This window comes from Blennius ocellaris (assembly GCF_963422515.1).
Source record: "Blennius ocellaris genome assembly, chromosome: 17".
Lineage (NCBI taxonomy): Eukaryota > Metazoa > Chordata > Actinopteri > Blenniiformes > Blenniidae > Blennius > Blennius ocellaris.
Window position 1 is genome coordinate 16,896,953 of NC_137666.1, and position 25,201 is coordinate 16,922,153.

The 25,201-nt window shown below is 43.1% G+C and overlaps 1 protein-coding gene across 1 annotated transcript; it reads left to right on the top strand.

Moving 5' to 3' along the window:
• Nucleotides 1-520: 520 nt before the first annotated feature.
• Nucleotides 521-16,000, top strand: acp7 (acid phosphatase 7, tartrate resistant (putative)). Its single transcript, XM_080512786.1, has 15 exons — nt 521-560; nt 1,326-1,469; nt 1,558-1,696; nt 3,744-3,944; nt 4,047-4,229; nt 5,494-5,519; nt 6,315-6,412; nt 12,354-12,416; nt 13,077-13,191; nt 13,331-13,444; nt 14,557-14,623; nt 14,960-15,027; nt 15,106-15,177; nt 15,541-15,678; nt 15,756-16,000. The coding sequence occupies exons 3-15, from the start codon at nt 1,588-1,590 to the stop codon at nt 15,819-15,821; spliced, it is 1,320 nt and encodes a 439-aa protein (XP_080368912.1). The 5' UTR covers nt 521-560; nt 1,326-1,469; nt 1,558-1,587; the 3' UTR covers nt 15,822-16,000.
• The last annotated feature ends 9,201 nt before the right edge of the window (nt 16,001-25,201 follow it).

The following is a 25,201-nucleotide window of genomic DNA, read 5'->3' on the forward strand; positions in this document are numbered from 1 at the left end:
TTCATTGTATGATAATAATAAAGGCTTTCTGGTTTCAATAAGTATGACTATATTTGATCATATTTATGGCATTCAGAAGTGAGGCAGTGGTGGCCTCAAGGCTAAAAAAGCAAATTTTGGATCAGAAGCTGACAAGTTTGAATCCCACAGCAGGCCTCCACTGTGGGTCCTTGAGCATGACTTTTGACCTCCATCTGCTCTCTGGAGTGTCCTCATGTATGTCACCTCGCTTTCCACCACAGCCAGAAATAGGATGGGTCAAGGCAGAAAAAGGGGGGTTAATAAAGTTTAGTTGAATTAGTTTGAGTTAATTTCAATGCAGTTTTATAATATTTAAAAAATATTTAACAGTACAATCCTCAATATATAAATTTCTGTTATGGAAAAGGGAACGTTTATGTTTTATTTGTTTTTTTATTTTAATTTTTAACAAAATTTTTAACATATTTAACACATTTAACAAAAACTTCCTTTCCCATGATCCTCCAGGGCAGTGTTGTTGTTTTGGACCGTGACGTCACACGGAAGCGCTCCCGGATCAGCTGAACTTTCACTTTACTGTGAGTCTTTAAAACATCTCTTTTCTATTATAGTTTAGTCTTGTAGGTCTGCAGGCGCGTATGACTGTGGCGAACCTGCATGTTTTATCTGTATTTTACAAGGACGAAATATGTAACGTGATATTGTTCGGGATCACTTAGCCAATTGTTAACGAATAATAAAGACAACCAGCTAACAGCTAATATGAGCATTCCAAGCTAACGCTACAAATTATATATTTCTATGAGTTTACCAGAATATTCAAGCGTTAAAACACCCATTGGACGATATACCAGCTCTACTCAATGGTGCACCTGTGGTACTCACCTTTGTCTTGTTCTCTAACAGAAATAGGAGTGAAAATGTCTCTTTTTAGTCCATCCAGGAGCCTGAAAGCGAGCTCACGTTAGATCTAACCCACCGCCCTTTGTCAGAGAATAAAGCTCCCATTCATCCTATTCACGATCCATTTGGAACTGTGCACCCTCTAGCGACTGTCCACATCCTAATGATGCACACTTCAAACTGGTGAGACTCCTCAGTCATGCTCCCAGTCAGATGAGCCAAAGGCAGCACGGCTCATGCAGCTGATGTCAAATTAAAAAGAACATTATCTTGTTTTCATGTGCTCTGAAGCATGTCGACCTTATTATTGATCAGGGGCAAGTTGTGGCTTGTGGATCGAGTTTTCTATGCACCCCTGAATGCACAAGGAAAACAACATTTTACTGACAGTTCATCTGTTTCAGCACCTCTCGCTGACTCCACTGCTTCTCCTTCTGCAGTTTCATCACTTGGCTGCTTGACTGCAAGTTAACTGATGTGGACTTCCTCACTGCAGACAAACACGCAGTCCATCGCGGTGTGTGTTTTTGCAACTCAGCACTGTGTAAACTGCCACTGAGGCAAAAAGGCTTGGATAAGGAAAGGTATATTTATTTTGTATCATGTGACATTTTTGTATGACAGCAGAATCATGTGATTTAAGTATTGTATTTCCTGTGTCTCCTTCAACAGAGATTTTTCTTCTTGCAGTCCACTGTTAAAATGGTGCCTGTTCATGCTGCTTGTGCCTTGTTCAGTCTCGCACCAGTGTTGGTGCTCGGCGTTCCTCCTATTTGGACGCAGCCGGAGCAGGTTCATCTCTCCTATGCAGGTAAATATGTTTTTACCTGTTAGCTATATCACTATTTGTAAACGCGTGATCAGATCATATGACTTGCAGATCTTTATTGCGCGTGTAATTGGTTTGACAAATAACATACTTTATTTGTGATCTAGAATTCAGCTGAGTTTTGCATAACAACAGTATGAAGGCCACTGAAATAAGATGCCGAATGTGATCTGCAGACTCCAGACTGACCCAGATGTGCAGAAAGAATGGTGACATGGTGATCATACCAGGGGGGGTTGTGAAGTCAGCTGCAGGTGCTGAGCAATGTTGTTAAAGCCACTCAGAGGTTTTAAAATGTTGCAGCATTACAGAACTAGGTCGGGAAATAACAGGGCGTCTGGAAGGAAAGTCTGAAAAATGTCAACATTTGCTCTCCGAAAACAAAACTAAGTCAGAATCCACTCTTGGTTATATTGGGATCATCTCATGAGTCTGTAAGCCTGAAAGAGCAAACAGCGCCATCTGCTGTCCTATGGCTTCCTTTGTTGGAAAGAAGAAAGAGTCCTGGATAACAGCATTAACTGACACTTTACATTAACATGCTTTACTCTTCACATTACAAGCAATATCACAATGCCATGCAATCTATATTGTCATACATGAAACAAGGCAGCGAGAAAGATGTGTTATGCAAGAACAATTGTTTGAGCAAATAAAGTGAGACAGGAGGTTTGTGTGAGAAGCAAGTTGAGGACATTTGACATAGTAAAAATGTGTTATGGTATGAAAATTGCACAGTTGCAATGCTAAGCACAATTGCTTGTTCATATTTACAAATTTAAAGCTGTTTAATTCTGCATCTACCTTAAAGACGAGTTTGTCACGAGTTTGTTTGTAAAATGTCTTTTAAAAAACTGCTCAAAATAGAGGACAATAAATATCCGTTCTCCAAACAATATTACCAAGTTCTTAACATGAATGAAGCAGTTAATGACAATGGGTCACTAAATGTGACCTGGCAGTGATCAGCAGAGTGATCCATCGATTAGAGTGATCTGTAGGGAGAATTCCATTAGGTCGGGAATATCACACTGGGCCAGCCAGGCCAGTTCACATTTCACAAGTGAATAACGAAGCTTTAAAAGCTAAATTAGGCAGGGAGCCAGAGTGTGGAGGCAAGTGTGTGTTCATACTGTCAGTAGTAAGAGACGATGCAACATCAAAATGTATTGGGGGGTCAAGTGAAAGGAGTTACATAACATATGTTGGAGCCAATTGAGAATATGCATTTTCTTTGTGGATGAGTGTAAACTTACAGTACATAATGAAAAGAAATATGATTTGACAAATTCTTGACGTTCTTGATTATTTGATAGGAATTACTGTGTGGATCTTTCCTCTTCCTCCTCTTCATAATCAGGAGTTGGTGCAGCTGTGAGTGTGGAAGGAGCAAGGAGTGACAGTTTCAGGGCGACTCTTAATTTTTTTTGAACCAAAGCGAGGCCATAACGTTAGAAATACATTGAGGATGACGATCGTGTTTCAGCTGCTCCACTCTCAGGTGGCCTGATCGGGAGCCATGTGGTTGATTTGATACACGTTTTACAGCAGATGCCCCTTCCTCTGCAGCACGCACATTTGAGCGCGTCGGGATTTGAACCTTAAATTAGCCGAAGACAAAAATGAGATGTTTTTGGATGTTTGTCTGAGATGAACAACATGTCCTTGAACACTGAAACGGTTCCTGCACTCTGGCTGGAAGTCATGCGGCTCAAAGGCACCAGACATTCGCCTCACCTGCCAAGCATGAAGCATAAATGCTCTTTAGTGGATTCCTTATGAGGGTGAAACATGTGGTAGTCATTTAATGAGTCCATCGCTTGATGAAATAAGTTCCTGGCCAGTCGTGAGCCTCGCTCGGCGCTCGTGTGGCTCTATCTCGCCAGCAGCGAGATCAAAAACACAGCTCAACTTCGGCTTCTTTATATAACCGTCTCTGACTCTTGGAAAGGCATCCGTAAGTGAATCCAGTAGTTCTGTCAGGTCCATCCACATCAGATGTTCAGTAATTGGGCTTTTTTCTTCACAGGTGTGCCAGGCGCCATGGTAGTGACCTGGACCACCTTCAATAAGACAGAGAGCGAGGTGGAGTACGGCCTCGCCGGAGCGCGGCTCTTTGAGATGAGCGCCAGAGGTGACGCTACTGTTTTTGTGGACTCGGGAGAAGAAAAGAGGAAGATGTTCATCCACAGAGTCACACTCACAGACCTCAAACCTACTGCTGCTTATTGTGGGTGGAGCTTTGACATGACTCCTTTTGACTGAACAGCTCATCAAAGCTTTAATTCTTCTCTGTTTTCATATTTTTAAACTTTTTTTTTTTTTTAATTAGTCTATCATTGCGGGAGCGATGACGGCTGGAGCGATGTCTTCTCCTTCACTGCTCTGAACGACAGCTCCAGTTTCAGTCCACGCTTCGCTCTCTACGGCGATCTGGGCAATGAAAACCCTCAGTCTCTGGCTCGACTGCAGAAGGAGACTCAGCAGGGCCTGTACGACGCCATCCTTCACATAGGTAACTTCCACATCTTCCTCTGCTTCAAACAGAACAAATCAAACTATGATTTTTTTTTTTTTGTACAGAATCTACTCAAATATTACTTCTTAATCATTAAAAGTGTTGTTGGTATTTGAATAAATTGATTGTTTAAAAGCATATAAAGATTAACTAAACTGTTTTGTATATAAAACAGGAATAATATAATACAAAATACTCCTATATAAAAATAATATAATATAAAAGAATAAACTCACTGGCTTTAATATACGAATGGTGGGAATGTCATTCATGTAGGTGTCATGGTGTAGATTTCACTTAAGTATCAGGAAATTAAAGAAAAATATTAAATGCCCTAAAATACCACTTTATTACGTAAGTGTAACAGGTGCAGCAGTTTCAGTTTGTATAAAATATTAAAAATGGCTTTGACTTTCAAAAGGAGTCACAAAAAACAGCTAACTTCTCAACAAAATGCAAAACATTTGGTGTTTTGAAGATTAGTAAACTGGCTTTGCTTTACTCAGATTCCATTTATCCAGGGTTCATATAAATAATTTGTTATTATTAAGAGGTTTTTACATTTTATATTTATGTATTTACTGTATATTAATTTGTCTACTTTATTACAAATGTATCAACGTTTTTTACACTTTCTATCCACGCACAAAGCGAAAAGCACCTGTAACTGTATTATATGTGGCATATAATGGCAATAAAACTATTCTATTCTTAAGACAGATTCTCTCAATTAATCATGAGTAATCGTTCAAATCCCTGTTTTGAATTGTATCACAGTTTTGAGTCAAAAACTAAATTATTTTCCAAAGAAAAAAAAAGGGTAGAAACATGGCTTAACTTTATTGAAACAATATCAATTCCTTTGAAAACCTTTAATTTATGAAGGATGTTTATGATTACAAACAGAAACAGGATTAATTCATTACTTTCTGCATCTTCAGGGAAGATAATGTTCCTCATAAAGATTAGAAAATGCTTGTCTAAAGGATGTCAGCATGAGGAAATGCAGATAATTATGTTTATATGAGTACTTGCAATACAAATACTTTATTTGTCACCTCCCGTGAGGAATAAGAATAGTTGAGTATACTATGAAGACAATCCCCCGTCTCACAAAAAGCACCTCGTTCTTACATAACATCTGAAGATTTAAATGAGAAAAACACTTGAAATTGACACTGTTCACCAAGGACATCCACATTTCTCCCTCGACATTAAATGGATTTGTTCTGATCTGGGGATTTTCTTGTTTGTTTTACAGGAGACTTTGCCTACGACATGCACGAGGTATTTCACCTTCATCAATACCTTATAATTTGAACCTCTTCTTGATATTCCACTAACTCCACACTGACAGACAAGATGAGCCTCGGTCTGCCCCTCTCCTTACAGCGCCGCACTGTTTATTATCAGACTCTCCGCTGTGGTTCAGACATGCAGCTCAGAATTAGTCTCACTCTGAAATACCCTGAGCCTGTGGTGAAAGACGAGCACCCGGGTCACGTCGACCATGAATAGAAGTGGTGTTTTTCAAAGCCACAACTCTTAAGTACCAATAACATATTTAGCGCATATTAAACCTCCTCGGCTGTCATCTTTGATATTTAGCGGATACAACCTTGTCTAATACCATTTTCCTTGAATGGGTCCTTGTAGTTTCATGCATTAAAAAAAAAAGAAAAAAAAGAGCAGTTTTATTAACGTAATCAGCAGGCTTGAGCAGAAATAAATAACCCAAATTCATCCAATCTGCTATTTCAGCTTCCTGTCAAATCCTGTGGCTTCGCTTGTGTTAGAAATATAAAAACAGATTTCAGGATTTCAGTATGAAAGGTCATTAATGGCTATATCAGGTAAAAGCCATCGCAGCCGCAGCAAACCACAGAGTGCTGTAATAACTGTGTGTTTGGACGTCCGAGGCAACATCTTCTGGTTTCAATAAACCCTGGAAAACGGACCGGTTGAGTTCTCAAACTAATTTGGCTTGATGTCAGCAAGTGGAGAGAAATGCGTAACGTGGACGCTCCGAGGGGAAAACCCTTTCTGCGCCATGTTTTTAACGGCCGAATGACGCTCTGCCAGGATAACGCCAGGATCGGGGACGAGTTCATGAGGCAGATCCAGTCCATCGCGGCCTACGTACCCTACATGACCTGTCCGGGCAACCATGAAGCTACATAGTAAGTGGAACTCAAGTAAATGTCTCTGTCATATAGGTTACAGATTACACTGGTAATACATGCAGTGAAATGTCCCAAAAAAATTTGCAGCTCGTATTTGGGTATTCATACTGAAGTAGTGTTTACAAGTGTTGTGTTTGACTTTATTGTTTGAAGATATTCTATGTACATAAACTAAATTATAAAAGTTGGTAAGACTTTGAGTCATTTCAGTGCCACAGCACTTGAAGATGAGTACAATCATTCCCAACACCAAGACAATGGCTGGACATTGTTGAGGAAAAAGAAACCATGGAAAAAAAGATTTATTTTTTTTGCTTGAGAGTCGGAAAAGGAGATTTTGAATGAAAATGGCAGAAATGGACTGCATTCAAGGTCAAATCTCAGACTCAATGGACCAAAAAAAAAAGAAGGAATAAAAACGTGGAACACCTCCCCCAGTATGGGGGGGGGGGTGTTCCATGATGTGTTGGGGGGGTTAAATGATGTGTTGTTGTTAAATGATTGTGTTTTGTAACTTACGTCAAAATGGCAGTCTATTTCAGGGGTGTCAAACATAAAGGCCGGGAGCCAAAACTGGTCCGTGAGAAGCTCCAATTTAACCAAACCACCAAAGCAAATCCAAACAAAACTTGCAAATGGCAAATTAATTACTTAATTAATCCCACATGAGGAAATTCGGTCATCGCAGCAGCAGCTTCACGTTGCACAAACTAGTTAAAGACAGTACAGTTACACACAGAGGAACAGGCTATGTATATATAAATAGATAATTAGATAAATAGATGTACATATACATATATACATACATGCTTACATATATTTCACTAATATTGCACTTTTCCACAGCTTGAGCGGTCCGTAAAGCACTTTCCGGACTGGATGGGCTGTTAATCACATTCACACATTCACACATTCACACATCAACAGAGGCTGCCGCCATGCAAGGCGCTCAGTCCATCCATTGGAATAAATTGCTTCCAATTCAGTGTCTTGCTCAAAGACACTTCAGCATGTGGACAGGGGGAGATGGGGAGTCGAACCTGCAGCATTTTAATTGAAATTTAAAGAAAACATTGATTTTATTTTTAAAACAAATTTCTTAAGAGAAGCAGACACAACACAACACTGAGACCCGAGCTCAAATATCGGTGATGCTGCCATGATAGCGACCTCGTTGTTATCGAACCAGCCACAAAGCCATGCTGTGAGAGTGAGTTTGTAAAAACACCCATAAATGCAGCAGCTAGATACGTTTTGGGGGCATTTGACTGTATTTTGCGTCACCTAAATTGTCTTTATGTTGAGATTGTAGTAAATTTCTGCAGTAATTGTTTTTTTGTGAAAATATAGACATTTTCATCATGTATTCTCTGCAGCGCAACAAAGAAACACTTTAAAGTTAAATATAAAGGTCACCATGACAGTATTGTACCACTCCACACTAACTAAAATGTATTTGATACCCCTGGCATAAGTGGTGTAGCGGTAGTTGTACTTGACTACAAGTTTCCCGGGCTTTTTCCACCTCTGGTAATCTCCAGGGAATGATTAAGTTGGGAAAAGTAGATTTTTGTTAAGAATGAAGTTCATATTCTTTTGCAAATGTCACACTTTCTGGCCGGATGGGACGCTCCGGCAGGCCACTTCTGGTCCAGGAGTTTCGTCCCTAAGTGATCTCAGATGAGTGAAGAAGTGAAGTGAAGCAATCGTTTCTTCAAAGTTCGCATTCATAGTCAGTGAGTCAACGCGGAGTCCGTCTGACTGCCGTCTGTCTGTATTCTGCTCTGCAAAAGCCAGTGTTTTTCTTTTTCTTTACATTTGCATCGCATTCCACCGAGGTCACAGACGCAGGAGTGTAATTAATAGGTTTTGGTCCAAAACAGCAGTGCATGCCGTATTTCATTCTGGTGAGACGGGCTCGCCTCGTCAGACGCACTTTTTTCCGCCGTGGAGGACTCACTCCGCTGCGCCATTCGAACAGATGGGAGCTATTTCAGTCTCCGAAAGGCTGGAGCGGCATCAGGAACCACCGACATCTAAACAAGCCGGCCCTCTCCAAAACAAACATTTATCTGACTGGGACTCATCAGCTCAATATCTGTTTTTCAGTTCCCAGCGGCGGCCCGCCGTGGCTGGGACGCCGTGTGCATTTTGAATTCATCACCGCTGAGTGTTGTTCACATTTCAGTCCAGCATGAAGAGACAAGATGAAGACAGATCCCTGAGTCGTCCATTCATCCGTCTCTGATCCCCGCTTCATCCGGGATCGGGTCGTCGGGAGGCTGGAGTGTATTCCAGCCGGCACAAGGTGTACGGCTGGGGAAACCCCCAGTATATCACAGTGGTGGAAAGACGACTGAAAATATATACTGAAGTAGAGCAACAGTTGCTTTGGCTTTGCTCAGTCACAAGTGAAATGATGCATTGCATTTTAACCGGTTGAAGGCGGAGTTAACAGTGGACAGGTTAATGTCACAGGGGTCACCAGTTAATCTTTTAGCATGCTTATGGACTCAAAGATTAGGAGGATGTAACCAAACTTGGTCTTCTTTCTCTAGTGCAGGGTTGTCAAATACATTTCAGTCCAGGGCCCACATACAGTTCTATCTTGAGTGGGCCGGACCAGTAAAATAGCGCTATAATTATCTTTCAATTTTCACTTTGAAGTTTTTCTTTGTTCGGATGCAGAGTGTATGTGGTGAAAATTCGCTTGGTGGTTTGTAGCCCCTTGCACGCCGGTTGTGTTTACATGGACTTCCTGTTTGACACCACTGCTCGAACAAGAAACTGCTGACCACTACAGATCAATTCAAGTTAATGTCACAGGGCAAACACATACAGACAAACAGACAACCCACACACAGGGAGAAGATGCAAACTCCACACAGAAAGGCCCTGTGTATGAAGGCAAAAGTACATTTTGCATTTTGGCCATTAATTTGGCCATTTTTCTCTCGGGGATTTACTGCAAACGTCTCCCTTACTTCCCAGCACATCTGTGTTTTGCACGCTGAAACATTTAGAGGTGCCCGATCCTGCAGCATAATATTTACTTGCCGCTGCCGTATCGGGACATGTGTAAAATGCCTGCTGCCTGGTCTCCATTAAGGAGCCACTAACAGTAGTCTCTTTTTCTTGGCGCTGCGTCCTGACACCAGAGCCCGATATCAGGAACCAGCCTGCTGCATTACATAACCAGAAACCCAGCTCCTCTCGCCCGCTCCTCTACCGAACTGAAGTGTTTTGTTCTGTGGTGTTACTCACAATCCAAATATTCCCAGCTGCTTGCTTTTCTCCCTGCTCTCTGTGCCTCTCTGTTCCTTTTCTCTTTTCCAACCTCAAACCTAATGGGTACGAGGCAATTGAAACGAAGCTGACCACAAAAGTAGTCAGTCAGCATTCCAACAGGATGAGAACAGTGGGGCCACAGAAGATGCTAAGGCCCCAATCAGAAGTGTCTTTGAGGGGAACATTTGCCATCTCGGAGCCTGTGTCACGCTCCCCGAGGACGACGTGTTGCTTTAATTTGTCCTTCTGCTCGGTTTCAGCTCATCAGATGATTAAAGAGAAGATCTGCCGAGGACAGGACGGACCTGTTAGGATAGTTTAAGGAGTCGGGAATGTCACATTGAGCTTGACAACCTCCAGATTTCTATCTGGACACATGGAGATAGGCAGGGGAAAGCTTGTGTTTCTTTAGACTCCCACAGAGCAAATAAATGGAAGAAATATAAGCTCATCATACGGGAACTTTGTTTGTACACATTGTGGTTGAGAACAGAAAAAAGTCTGATTGGCTCACACTTAAACACAAAGTGTGGTGATGATAGAATTACCCCCATCTTGACCACACGGCTTCACCCTAATGTATCTCTACCCTGCTGTTACTCTCTCCATCCACCAGATGGTGCTATGATCCTGTGGTTTGACACTTTCTGAGCGAGCGCCTGATCAAAGCCCAGCTGTCAAATTCTGATCATAACTGATTCGTTCAGGGACACATCTCCCCTCTTCTGGCTCTCTTTTACTATGAATGACCTGTGAGGCAGGTTGAAGGTATAAATCACTCCCAAGAACTTCAAAAATTTCCCCAAGCATGACTGAAATTTGAAAAATATATCTATAAATATTCATTTAAGAATTTGCACCTTGAAATGAACACTCTAACTGTCAACACTTGAGTTAGTTTCAGTCCTACTCTTTATAAGCAAACGTGCTCTTCCTCTTTATTGCTGACCTTTCTCCTCTGACCTTGCTGTTCTCCAGTTTCTCCCCCGACACCACGTTTAACAGTCAGTACAGAGGCCTGAACTGTCTCACTGCTGTCGAGGATTATTGCCTTTTCTTCTCCCTCTCTTCGACATCATAAGAAACCAATACTCTCTCAGGTAGCGGCCCGTAGGGAAGATCAGCTCCTGCTTTCATACTGAAACTTAAAACCATAAACAGACTGGCGAATTGGAGTCTGGAGTAGCTTTCCATGGAAGGATTTTCCCTTTTGTGTGTAGAGGGAGTCTTGGTTTAACGTAAATAATGGCGCGCTCTTAGTTTTCCATTAGGATTGTAGTAAGATTTGTCATTTGGTGAAACAATCTGTTGTGGACGGGTCACTTCAACCATTCTGTTGTATCTGGATCAATAAAAACCACCTCAAACAGCGATTCCTCCAATGGCCGCTACGTCTGCAATTAAAGAGCTTTTGAAACCGAACGTCTCGGTTTTAAGAAGGGTGTATTTAGAGGCGTGTTTTCTTGATTGACGCACTCAGCCGAGGTTGTTCTTCCATGTCAGCTCCCCCACGTCGCCCAGATGCTGACGATCTGGCTCCAGCGACTGACCATGATTCCACGCTTCAGAATATCACATCACAGACTTTACTGGGTGATGTTGTCGCCGAGGCCACATCCATGTTTCTGCACGGCCTTTAATTTAGCAGGACGGCCACCGGACTTAATGTAACAGGGTGTATGGTTTCTTTAAATATCCAGGGCCGGCTAGAAGCAGATGTCCCCACCACGCTTGTTTTTGTTCGATGATCTACTGCAAATGCATTTATTTTAAGGAACTGCTGCTCCATCATATTTTAGAGAAAGTGGGATTTTCTACTGTATATTTTAATTTGAGCACAGTATTTCAATCTCTAGTGTAAGTACCACAAACATAGAAAGCTGCTGTGTGTTCCAAACGAAAGAAAATGGACTAGTGGCGCTTCTATGGTAGGTGTCCCCAATCCGGCCAAACCACCAAGCAAATAGTACAAGTTTCAATGAAAACTTTCTTTTTCTGCAATTGTTTGTGAAAATATGGACATTTTCATCCCATATACTCTGCACCACCACAAATAAAAGAAAAGCTTTTAATTTAAAGGTTATTCTGGCACTTTTCTACAGTTTCGGCCCACTCAAGATGAAATTAGACTGTATGTGTCCCCTGAAGTAAAATGTGTTTTACAACCCTGTTCTAGGGGGGTTGGTGTGTAAAGGATGGCGACTTGGGTGGGTGCTTGGTCTGCCTGACCCTGCTGGGCTTGATACCGACTCTGGACCAAGTGACAATATCTGACATGGAGGAATGTCCACATGCACATTGTGCTAAACCAACAACAACAACAACAACAAAACTGATAGTTCCCATCAGAAGTTGTGTTTTTTGCTGATTTTTCTAATTCGGTGTTCGATTCAACAGCTTCTAATACACTGAACTGCCTGTTCTACCATTTCCTCCTCATCTTCCCTTGTTTTTGGTTATAAATACTGTCAGGCACTGCAGAGCTCCACTTCCTCCCTCTTAGCGTTTTGTTATGGTTATCTGTCTTTTCTCGGATACGCAGTACATAACATGCTGTTTTGGTTTTGTTCTTGGACATATTTTCACACATTTGTCACTGTTCTGTGCCCAAACAAAAAGAGTATAATCCGTCCAACTCATCTTTTCACAGCAACTTCTCCAACTACAGGAATCGCTTCAGCATGCCCGGCCAGACAGAGAGCCTTTGGTACAGGTAAGTCATTCTCCACTTGGTGCAGCAGATAGAAGAAGACTGTGTGCACAGCACTGGCGAGGCCAAATGATTTCCTCTCCAACCCAGGCCCCATGTGAAGTATCGTATGAACGTGTTCGCAGCCGACCGCTGTATTTCAGTGAGCATTAATAAGCAGTAAGAGTCAGCGGAGCTTCCTCTCTCTAGTTTGGGCTCTCCTCCGCCTATCTCAGTGACGGAGGCCGTACAAAGGCGCCACACATTTGACTGTGTGACTCATTGCCCAATACAGCAGTCCCTCTCACAGACAGTAAGATAATACATCGTTCCGCCAGTCGCAGCCCCCCCACCCCCGCGCTGGCTCGGAGCCCCTCATGTACATAGTTGGAGGAAGCAGAGATCACAAGTAATTGACTGCCACTGGAAAGTGTTCACCTCATAACTGCACAACATACGCCACTAATGTACAGCACACACACACTTTTCCACCGAGCCTGCCCGATGAACATGTAAGCACTCACAGTCCGGTTCAGGCAACATTTACTACCTCTCACTATGACAAAGCCATAGTCTGGAGTATTTTCTTCACGGTGAGGCCCATTCTTGCTCATCGGAGGACTTTCAGCATGCGTCCTCCACTGGGTCAAGGCCGGGTGTCATTTTAACGATGTGTGTCTGCAGCTGGAACCTGGGGTCAGCGCACATCATCTCCCTCTCCACCGAGGTTTATTTCTATCTAGAATTTGGACTGGAGCTCCTCTTCAAGCAGTACGAGTGGCTGAAGAGAGATCTGGAGGTGAACGACCACATCTGCTCTCCTTCACTCCTCTTATCCTCCCCCTCTTTCACTCTCCATGTTACTTATCAATTAAGTCATTTCATCGGATTTCTACTGACCTCGCTTTTTCAGGAATTACTTGTGATGTCTTTTATAGGAGGCCAACAAGCCCGAGAACAGGGCGGAGCGTCCCTGGATCATCACCATGGGACACAGACCGATGTACTGCTCCGACGACGACCAGGACGACTGCACCAACTTCGACTCCTACGTACGTCTGTAAACCTAAGGTCTTCTTTACAATACAGCCATTTCAAGTGAAAACACAAATCTTAAGTTATGTTATGGCTCGCAACCTCTGAAAATACAACTTTGTGTAAACGCAACCTTTTGTAAACGTTTCGACTTGTCTCCATGGAAATGAGGGAAAATGCAACTGTTTAAAAAAATCCTCCATCTCGTCCTTGGAAATGGCAAAACACTTCTACTGCACATGGCCATGGCCAGAGTAAATAGTCCATAGTCTCCTTGGACTTAGTAGTTTTATAGTTGACAGTCACTATAATAACAATCCAACTTGGTCGTCTGTCCATACAAATGTCCGTGTTCCAATTGTTAATGTTTATAGCACATTGTTCTCTGGTCACATGTATGTGTGGTTTCATTACAACAACAAACAACAGCACCTCCCAGTGGCCTGGCATGCCAGCTACAAAATATCCAATGTTTCTGTTGTTTCAGTATAACAGTCATCCTTTTCAAAATGTTCCTGTGTAAACATGAAACTTTTCTGCAACAAAAACGCTATATTTCCTCTTGAAACGTGTAAACAGGGCCTAAATGCAAATACTAACCTTTACAGTCTCAGTGACGGGGAATAGTCTTTAACAGTGGACATTCCTGTTGTAATGGTCTCTCTGTGGTCCAGACGTTTCATTAGCTCTAAAGCTAATGTGACGTGATTTTATTAGATTCTGAGAATTCAAGCAGCCGGTATTAAGTGCCTCGGTTATGTAAATAACAGCTCATCTGTATTGTTAATGGTTTCATTTTATCACACGCAGTCATTTGTAGGATTTATTTTCGCTGTGTTGCCTGACACGTAATTTGCCACCGGGAGTAGACACGTCGCGCACGTTGCAGAACGTCCAGTCCACATCACAAACCATAGGCAGGCTGAGCGGGGCATGCTGCCGTAATCGCTGTAATTTGGACCGAATACTTTCCACTGGGACTTGCTCGTCTCAGCACTTGGCACCATGTAGTGTGAGGCTGGCATGGCCATGATGGATTTTTACCCCAGGTAGTGTTTCACATAGCAGGTAGTGTTTTGGACCGTAATACCGCTTTGCGCTGTCATTATTCATCTGTGCTGTATCCCAGGTCCGGCGGGGGCGGAACGACACCAAACCACCAGCTCCGGGTCTCGAGGATCTATTTTACCGCTATGGTATGCTCCATATTCGACAACCAGCTGTGTGCTGCTAATGGGTGTTTAAGATCACAAATTTGCACACTCAGGCCCGGCTAATGTCCTTACAATCGCAGCGAACAGAGCAATCCAAACATCTTTTATTAAAAATGCAGGCCTCCGGTCTGGCTCACAATCCAGCTGCTCATATTCAAGTTTTTTGTCTGTATTACATTTGTCACACTTCAGTTGGTTGCACATAATCACTTAAACTGGAAGTTGGAGTTGTGGTTGTTCATCAGATTAGATAAAACGTCAGACGATGCTGCAGCAGTCTGTGAAAGGTCGCACGCTGTCATCACATGTCGTTCCCAGGCGTGGACGTGGAGTTGTGGGCCCATGAACACACGTACGAGAGACTCTGGCCCGTCTACGGCGACAAGGTCAGCGCCTGCGATTTCAATTCACTACATTTTCCTCCCAATCGGAGGGCCGTACTTGTTATGCTTCTCTCTTTATAGGTGTACAACGGGAGCGTGGAGAAGCCTTACGTGAACCCCAAGGCCCCGGTGCACATCATCACCGGCTCTGCTGTAAGTACTTCACCATCACTTTGTCACGGCGAAGTTTTGAAGCATGAGTTGACAGTGAAATCAACAACAAAAAGCACTGTTAGGTATTGCACACGGTGCAGCCTGTGCGGCAGCTGGCCCACAGCACGAGTTTAGCGCCAGCTGTCGGTCTGGTTAAGTGTTTTGTGATGTGGCGGCGAGCGGGGGCAGGGGACGCTTTGTCATCCAGCCACAAGGGAATTACTCATCAGCGTATCAGAGCGCTGCCAGACTCGCACCAAGGCACAACCGCAGTTGTAAATGTCAAACAGGGCTTTGTGGACAGAGTTGGAGAAAAAAGGCATGTAGCGCATTGCTAAAAGACTCGCGGCTAATCTTCCGCAGGGCTGCAGGGAGCGGACCGACCGGTTCAATCCCAACCCCAAAGCGTGGAGCGCTCGCCGCAGCACCGACTACGGCTACAGCCGCATGCACGTGGTCAACGCCACCCACCTCTACCTGGAGCAGGTCTCCGATGACCAGGTGAGTGGAAACACACGTGCACAAACTCTTCGGGCACAGGAGGACACACTGACAAAGACTTGCTCTCCGTTTTCCAGGATGGCGAAGTGATCGACAACATCTGGGTGGTGAAAGAACAACACGGCTTCTCCGCCTGGCGATGAACACTGTCATATTTGAAAATGCACTTTAAACAAGCTCAGTGGGGTTTTTTTTCCCCCTGCACTGAAATCATGCTGCAATAATGAACGCTAATATTGATTCAAGACGACCAAATGACGAGGAGCTCCTCGAACTGTATAGAGTATATTGTAACTGAAGATTGTTTTGCAAAAGAATAAATACAGTTTGGGGTTTGCTTTTTCACCAAGGTCTTTCTTCTTCTAGTCATGAGGCAGATAAACATCTTCTCTCTGCTGCCTAAAGAATCAATTGACGGCAGACAAACGGCATGAACCTGGCAGACGCACAGTCCCTCATTGAGAACATTTCTCATTTCAAACCTGCGAATTCACTTAAGACTGATCACCTCCTCCCCCCCCCTCCTCTACCGCTCCATCCAGATGACAGATTCTCCCTTGGCCAACCTTATCAGGATATTGAAAACTAATTTCATTGTCCCATCTGTGTGGACGTTGGGACCCGACACTAAAAGACACATGGAAGTCAACGTCTGCACAAAAGCAGCGTTATGTAACTCGGGGATGCTTGTGGCTTGGGGCGCACGCAGAGTGAGACGAGGCGCTTTCTCCAGAGTGTTACTCACACCACATCTCTTCCCACTCCGGTGGTATTAATCACTAATTGCAGCATGCTGCCCGTGAAGGATCCTGGCAGATCTGCCTGCGTCTGTGTTTAGGGTTGTCAAACAGTTTGTAGCGCCAGCGAGCAATCATCTCCCTGCATAATTTTGTTGACACAACATAGGCTGCGCACAGAAAGTCAGAGTTAATTTGTGAACTCTGCACAACTTCAGTTATTATAGAGTGTTTTTTTCTGTCTGACAGTCCCAGTAAAAACACATGCAATAATTTGAGAGGCAGGACTCCCCCGGGGAGCAGCTCAGAGCTCAAACAGTAGGGGTTCAGGGCTTTTCAGAATTAAATGCAAGTATAATCGTGACAAAAGTAAAATGATTAAATGTCCAAAATCATAATAACTGCATATTGCAACTTACCAGGTATTTAAAATTAAGCTCCCATTTGCATGTTTTCCAATGAAAACTGAAAACTTGTATTTTGGGTGTCTGTGTTCGGAGCCACAGAAAATGCAACTTTTTGAACATCTTCTCATTCTGTCTCCATGGAAACGGGGAAAACACAACTTTTCCAAAACGCTGTGCATGGGCAGAGCAATCGTAATAAATAGTTTACGAGGTTTTTGTGAACGTGAAACTTGTCTGAAACAAAAGTGCCAAAACTATGAGTTTTCACTTGAAACATTTGCGACTTGTAGCTACATGCTGTGTGCGAGACAGTTTGAAGTTGATACTGTGACTTTGGCTCACCTTTCAGGCCTGGTTCCCCTGAATTTCAGGAGATGGTTATTTAATGTTTGTTCTATTCTGCCGGTAAGGAAGCAGAATAACAGGCAAATAATTCATGAGATCAACACCCCATCTGCAAATCACAAACTGCCGACATTAAGCGTGACCCAAGAGTTGTGCTTGGCATGGGGCAAAACGATTGCATGACAGTTTTGGAGGGACACACCATGTGGTTCAAGTTCTCAAATGAAATCTCTGCACATTGCGCCATTTCTCACCAAAATCAACGACTCAAAAACAGGATTTGGAAAAACCGTGCAGCTGCTCATCTTGGTCAAGATCTGTCACGACGACGCTGAAACCCGAGCGTCTCTGTCGAAAACACAGAGGTCGTCAGGCGTCTGCTTTCATGTCTGTAACTCTAACCGGGGATTTGTTGAGCTTCTCTCTGATGTCAACGCCACACGGGGCGGCGGTGTCTGGCAGAAAGACGAGTGAGACACGCGAACGGTGAGTGCACCTCGCTTCCACGTGGATCTGCTGAGCCAAGCCAACGCTCACACACAGCCTCGCCACTGTAAAAGTACCAGAGTTCCTAACCTCCGACCTGCACATGCCGTACTCACTATATTATCGTATCCAACCAAGTTAGGGGAGGAGGAGGAGGCTTCACACCAGCCAGGGAGCTGCAGAGTATGCCCTGCCAGACACTTGTATTTGTTTACGACACATATTTACAGCTCACTTAAAGCTGGAGCCTTTCCAGTCATTTTACAGCAAATAATGCAAAAAAAAAAAAAAAAAAATGAATGGGAAGCTTAGACTTAAATAATGAGCGTGTCTCATGGAAGATGGTTTAGGTCATGCGATTTCTTCAAATGAGAAAAGAAAAAAACAAAACGAAAAAAAAAACATTGATTGCTGTCCAGGAAAGAAACGAGCGAGGAAAAAAATAACATGTCACTTCAGATCGCATGGCTGTTGCTGAAATATGATGTGCTTATTACCGCCTGCGATAGAGGCGCAGCAGGTTTGTGGTGTTGTGGTCGGGAGCTTTTGTTGACACAAAATCAATCTTGCCTTCAAAAAGAGAGAGAAAAACGAACGTCATCTTGCACTTCCTTGTCAACAAAAAGGCTTCAGTCTGTCAGAAATTTGTTTTTGGTTTTATCAAAACAGAAAGAACGTTGAAGGAGATTGATGAGACCCATTTCATATCTTCAGCTCTGTACTGAAGGCTGAGTTGTACCTAGACATGAGAGGTCAAGGATCTACATGTTACTTTTGACTGGAATTTGCCCCGTAGCTTTTTTGGAATTCATTGTTGGTTGAGGACTTTTGCAGGACTTACTGTTTTCACTAAGCTTCTCATTCAGGTCACCTTTATCACAGCAAGGCTCATCTTTTCCTGAATTCCTAAGGAATTTGTACGATATATGTTCTGTCACTATTAACGTTTGTTAGGCAGATGCTGTCTTTCAGAGTTTTCAGGTCTTTAGGCCTCGTTTACATGACAACGTTTCAAGTGAAAACCCTTTTTTTTTTCTCGCGTTTTCGGCAAGGTTTTTTGCATTGACACAGTAACATTTTGGAAACTGTATCTGTTTACATAACACGGAAACAGCAGAAAAGCAAAAAAATATGTAATTTCCAAATTGGGTCACTAGTGGGGCCTGTTGGTGGTTTTTGTGATGAAACTAAACACGTGAGCAGAGAACAAAATGTTAGAAATAATAACATTGGCGAAAACTTAGACGTTCGTACGAAGAGACGACCAAGTTGTTTTGTTATTACAGTGACTCTCAACTATAAAGCTATCAAGTCCCAGGAGAATGTGGACTGAGAGTCATGACACTCTGGAGTTGTTATTGTGCAGAAGAACCGTTTGCTAAAGCTGTGGTGCGCATGCACAGGAGCAGCATTTCAGGAAAGTTGCGGTTTTCCTCATTTCCAGGGAGATGTGTTCGGAGCGTTTTCGAAAAGTTCCACCTTGGGAGCCGTTTTCAATAAGCTGCATTGTCGGTGGCTGTGAGCATCGTTGTCGTATAAATCAACATTCAAAATGTAACCAAGGTTTTAGGTTTTCAAACTTTGCCGTGTAAATGCAGCGTTAAATTCTTCATGATGTGTATCCATTTTCAAGAAGCTCCACATCCTCTCACCCTGAGCTCCAAACAGGGAACAGCAGGGGGCTTTGGTGTGTTATTTCTCAACCAGGTTGATCAAGGGCTGGCTCCCCAGGCAGTCTGGGGACATTGTAATGAATCCAAAGTCCTTAGAGCCTGGATCTTTGGATCTTAAAGATATTTCCTCCTTCCAGAAGCTCCAAAAGCCCCAAAAGCCGCCACTATTAGGTAACCTCAGACCACCATCAAGACAAACAGCTGAGTACAGTCTGCACATCGGTGCATGTTCTCACTGTCATTCCCCTCTCAGCATCAACACCACCGTGACTTACAGGCTGCACTACACAGCGTTAACAGAAACTCAGCATGGGAAGTCTGTATATTAGCACAGTAAATCTGAGGTAAACATGATGGCCACTCTGTTTTTAGAATAGATCAGAAGCAGTTTGATGAAAGCCCTATAACTGCAGATATGGGGAGGCAGGACACCCGGGGTTGAAATAACATTTACGGTGAAGTCTGAAGTTCTTCTCGCATAAACTAAATCAGAAGCTCAATGGCACGTGCTGAACTTTCCCTGAGCACATGTGAGGCGGAGGGAAGTATGTCCTAGCTGGACATATTCTTCATAATTTTTTTGAGAGGAATTGTGATAAATGAATGGAAAATAAGCAGGAAATGTTTGGATTTGAATGTAATTACAAACGAATCTGTATAAAGTGGGCTTTGGACTCCACCGAGATCCGGTCAAGAGGGTGCCAACACTCTGGGACATGGTATTGCTGCTTTTTAAGGATGATGATGTTGTGACATGAGGGCCTCCAGCATACACAGGTACCATTTAGAGCCGAATGCAAAACAGTCAGGATGTGGATCAGAACCTGAAGATCTGAGTCCCAGGTTCTCTCACGGAACAGGATGGCATGCCTTTGATCACTAACATTGAGTTATGATCGAAAGAATGTGTCTGCAATAGAAGTCTGTTTTTTCCATCAGGTAGCGGGGCCTTATATTTTTGTAGTAGATTGAAACGTAAACGAGCCTCCACACTTAGAGGAGCCAGGTGAGGTGGTTCAGTCTTTCCATTAGGATGCCTCTTGGTTTGATCCCATCTGAGGTTTTCCAGGGATATTGGACTGGAAGGAGGTTCCAAGATCTGCCCAGGACCTATTTGGTCCGGGGACAGCCTGGGGTCCAATCAGAAGAGCTGCAGAAAATTGCAGGGGACAGCTGGGTCTCTTTGCTCCCCATAATGTAACTGCAACCCCATACGGACTGAATGCAAAAGAAGACAGACGGATGGACGGATGCTCAAGCAGTGTAAGACAACCAACAGTTGTGGCCCTTTATATAAAAATTTATTTGAGTTTTCCTTTTTCAGCTATTACCAGCAAATCCAGTATACTGTGAAAAATCACCCCTTAACATGATGCCAAGTATATGCAGTGAGATTGGAACAAATAACTTGGGTTCCACTATGAATTCGGGGGAGTTCTACTTAGATTATAAAAGACTGTCTTCTGTTCTCCTGGTGAGGAAGGGAAGAAATCAAACCTCATTTTCCATTTGAGCAGTCTTAAAATACTGTACTTGATCGTTCATGTACAATCACTTATTTCTTCATACACGTTAGATCACCTCTATGGTAGGAGATTGTACACAACTGGGAACAACTTGGCGTTCAATTTCTTTCCCAAGACCACAACAGTGCAAAGTGGAGTTCGAACACGATATTACGCAATATCGATATTACTCTGTCCAATAAAACACGAAAACAATAAATGCAGATTCAGGGAGAATCTAAGTGCTTCCTGCTGTTTCAAATTTGAATTTCTAAGAGTGGACAAATGGTTTGAAAAAAAAAAAAAAAAATCTCTCCAAGCACTCGCTTTCCAACCCTCCCTGTCTGTAATCTGCCAGTTTTTAAAAAGTGTAAAATGTAATAATTTACAATTTCCACTTTAATAGAATGAGTGTTAATGCTAAATAGCACTGGATACAGTCGGATAATAATAGAAACGAGGTGCTAATCTGATGGAGCTGTGAGGGTTACGTCAGGCAGAGCATGCAGGGAGTTGGTGATGTAACAAAATAGGTCTGTACAATAGTCTAACTCACCTCCTAAACCTTATGTACTGTTCATAATTAATTAAGGATGGAAAAAAAACAACAACTTTCCATGCAGTTCTCGCCACAAGCATATAAACAGACAACTTGGAGCTGAGGGTTGCAATCATCGGTGTCATTACTTTTGCAGCCATCCGTCCTGAGTAGTAACGCAGCAACCAACCATTCTGCAGGAAATTGACCAAGAATAACTTCACTCAGCTCAGACACCATTATGAACCACCTCCAGTTTTTTCAGGAGGAAAAACGTGGCCTCTTATCTTTTGTCTGCTCCTATCTTGTTTTCGAGCCATCAGTCTTCCTGCCGGCATGGAAACATCCAGAAACACACAGGTCACGTTGTTCGTAGCCCAGACGGGGTTGTTCTCAGAGGTATGGCAGGCCGACCGGACTCCTCTCAGTCTGCAGGAAGTGCTAGCTTTGTGTCAGAGGCCAGACTTTCAACTCATTAACATGAAGCCTCAACACTTGAGGGGCTCTCCATCCTTAATGACAAGGGATACGCCACCAGAACTGGCCGCTGCTGCCACACAGCGCCGTGACAGGTCACTCGGTTGAAGAAGTCTGTGTTCGGGACTGTCGAGTCCCAAAAATGTTCATTCATCAGTCTGCAGAGTCTGGGTCTTCTGAATCACTGAGGCTTTTCTGTCGATGGTGTGACGTGGGACCTCTTGTCAGTCACTGGCTGCAAAGAAAGCCTCGCTGTGCTCCGGCGAACACAGCTATGCTCTGTGGGATTCCGTCATGAACTCGATCTTGTTTGGGGTTTTCATTGTCATCTGTCACAATATGGAGCTGTTTTGTAATCACACCTACCTTTTGTTGAATCTTATGTCATCATAGCAGCCACAGCTGAAGACATTCAGCCTTCCCCTTTAAGTCCAGGCACAAGGTTTTCTTTTTTCTTTTCTTTTTTTAACCTGCACATGGCTGCACAAGTTGGCACTGCGGACCAGGCGCTCTGACAGAATGTAGCCTGCTGCTGAGAACAGTGCAAGGCTCATTAGGACCGTTGTGTCTCCTCAAGGCAGTTTGTATTTCTCCAGTAACTGTGGTCACTCTTTTGTTCGAATGCTGAGAGTTTCAACGTGTGTGAGGATGAGTAGTAATTTGTGGTTAAATGCCGGGCTTCCAAATGTTTTTCACATTATACAACATAATAAAGGACACATGGAAATGCAGCGGTTAGTTCTCTTGCCTCACAGTAAGAAAGTCATGGGCTGCACCCTGCCTTTACACATTGAATTTGATAAGGTGAAAGAAGATGGATGGACATTAATAAAACCTGTTGTGATCCATAAGCAATAAAAAGCACAACTCTAATTTAGTTAATTTGAATACGGTTAGGTTGCATCTATTTCTTAATCGTATTTTATAAGCTCTTGGTGAAAACTATGTCACACAACTGTCATTGACGGCATTTATTGTTGAAGCTTTTCCAGTCCACATTCACTAAAAGGAGGAGCAAGCAAGTGAGGGAGATAACAGACTTTCTTTACTTCTGAAGCCTTGTACACAGGACACGGGAGCACATAGTACTGTTAAAAACCCATTATAGAATGTATTTTGCATAATATGGGACCTTTCACAATTAAACCGTCAAACGTCATGAGGCATCACTGGGTGCCTGCATGTGAATATGTTTTCATTGTAGCTCATCTCAGACTAAAACTATTAACATTAAAAAATATCTCTGCTCCTTTCAGGGTAAAAAATTGTTTGTATGTGAGTTTAAAAAAAATTAATGTGAAGTTAGTAATCAGAGTAAATGTTGATCTTCAACATGTAGAAGTGGATCCTCCTTCCTCTCTTTTTAAATACAAAGTCATCACTCTGCTCACACTGCAGCTGTGTTCCAGCAAAGAAAATGTCAATGGGCAGTTTTACATGCCCAATGTTTTACATGAAAGGTAATTCAAGAACTCATTCAAAGCTTTGGTTTTAAACCATTTAGATAGGAATGAGGTGATTAATGGCACTAATGGATTTTGCATTCAGACCTCCAAATTCTCAGCCTCTTAGAAAAGTCACAAACAGAGCTTGAGGGCGGTGAGAGCGCTCCCGAGCCTCCAGGCACGTGTCGAGGCCATACTTTACACTCCTCACAGTTGGAAACAAATAGAGGGGTGGAAACCACAAGCCCTTTAGGGCATTTTAAACACATGCCTGCTTCTAAATTTTTAACACGACGATCACCCAGCAGCAAGCCAACTGTGAAGTACCCAAAGGAAACCATTTAACTCTGCAGGAGTGTTATGACGAGGGCATAACCTGAGTCCAGAGGTCCCAGGAGGAACTTGTGCAGGTTCTTTCTTAGGCCCTGTCTTCATGACAACGTTTCACGTGACAACACCTAATCCATTAAAAAAAAAGAAAAAAAAGGAGTATGTTTAGACTGCAGCAGTGGACACAGAGACAACGATGTAGTTAGTATGCTGGGCTATGCAAGGGCGCTGTTGCTTGATTTTGTAATGAAACCACACAGACATGTGTGCACTGAATAATACGCTATAAACGTGAAGAAAATGGAGAGAACCCGACATCCACATGGACTGATGACGCATCGGATGTTATCAAGGGTGAGTCTCAACTATAAAACTACTGATATGGACGATAAAACTAGAATACTGACCGCGAGTCATACCACTGCGGGTCTCCATGTTTGTTTACTAGGGATGGAGGGGAGGGGGAGAGCTGCGCACGCGCAGTAACAGGCTCTGTAGCCTCCATCAGTATGTGCAGGAGGGAATTGCGGCCGTAAGAGCCGTGTAAATGGGGCCTTAAGGAGCTTTGTCTCTATGCAAAATGCAATTTTAGGTTAGACCCTATTTTACACATCAACATTTTAAGTGAGAAGGTGTACAGAGCCACTGAAAACACAACTTTCTGGAAATGCTTGGGCTCCATCTCCGTGTCGACGCAGAAACGCTGCACCACAGCCATAGTAAACAGTTCTACTCATGGACAATAACAACAATGGTGAACTCCAGAGTGTCATGACTCCCAGGCCATGTTCGCCTGGGACTTGGAAGTTTAACAGTTGATGGGCTTCCAGAATTGCAAAAAAACCAAAAAAACAAAACAACAAAAAAAACCTATGCATTTTCACTCGATATGTGTAAGAGGTATCTTCGGTTAATCTGACGATGAAGTTGACTTTCTCACTTCAAGTTCATGTGTCAGAAGGCCCAACCTCCTCTGATTCAGAGGACAGTGTGTGAAATATCAGCCAGACTCAAACTTAACCTATGTGGCCTCAGGTTACGACTGAAAAGCCCCCAAAATAGGTCAGAAATCTATGTCCGTGTGTGTGTTTGGCAGGAGTGTGTCACTGGAACAGGATGAAAACAGAAAGAGATGGGACTGCTGTCCTGGAAGCCAAATCTCAGACTGCGAAGGTAATCATCTCGTCTTCAGTTTACGGTCACACTAGACTGCCACACTGATGGTATGGTGGTTTTCTGTTTATGGAATCCGAGCGAATGGACAATGTAGAGCTGCACTTAAGAAGAAAAATCCTGCCAGCCTGCTGAATGTGAACTGAATTACCAATGGGCTGCTCAAACACAGATGTCTCAAATCATTGAACACAAAGTATTCAGAGAATCTGAGCCACAGAAGCATGTGGTTTTATGATGAGGGGACATTGATGTCCTCGTATGACATGTCAAATGCCACTGGACTCAGACAGACAGGTATGTTCCATGTCTAGACCTGCAGGTATACATTACACCTCTATATGTAGGCCACCTGGAGAAAGCTGGGGTAGAGTCCAGTGTTCAAACTTGGCAACTTTTGAGAAGAA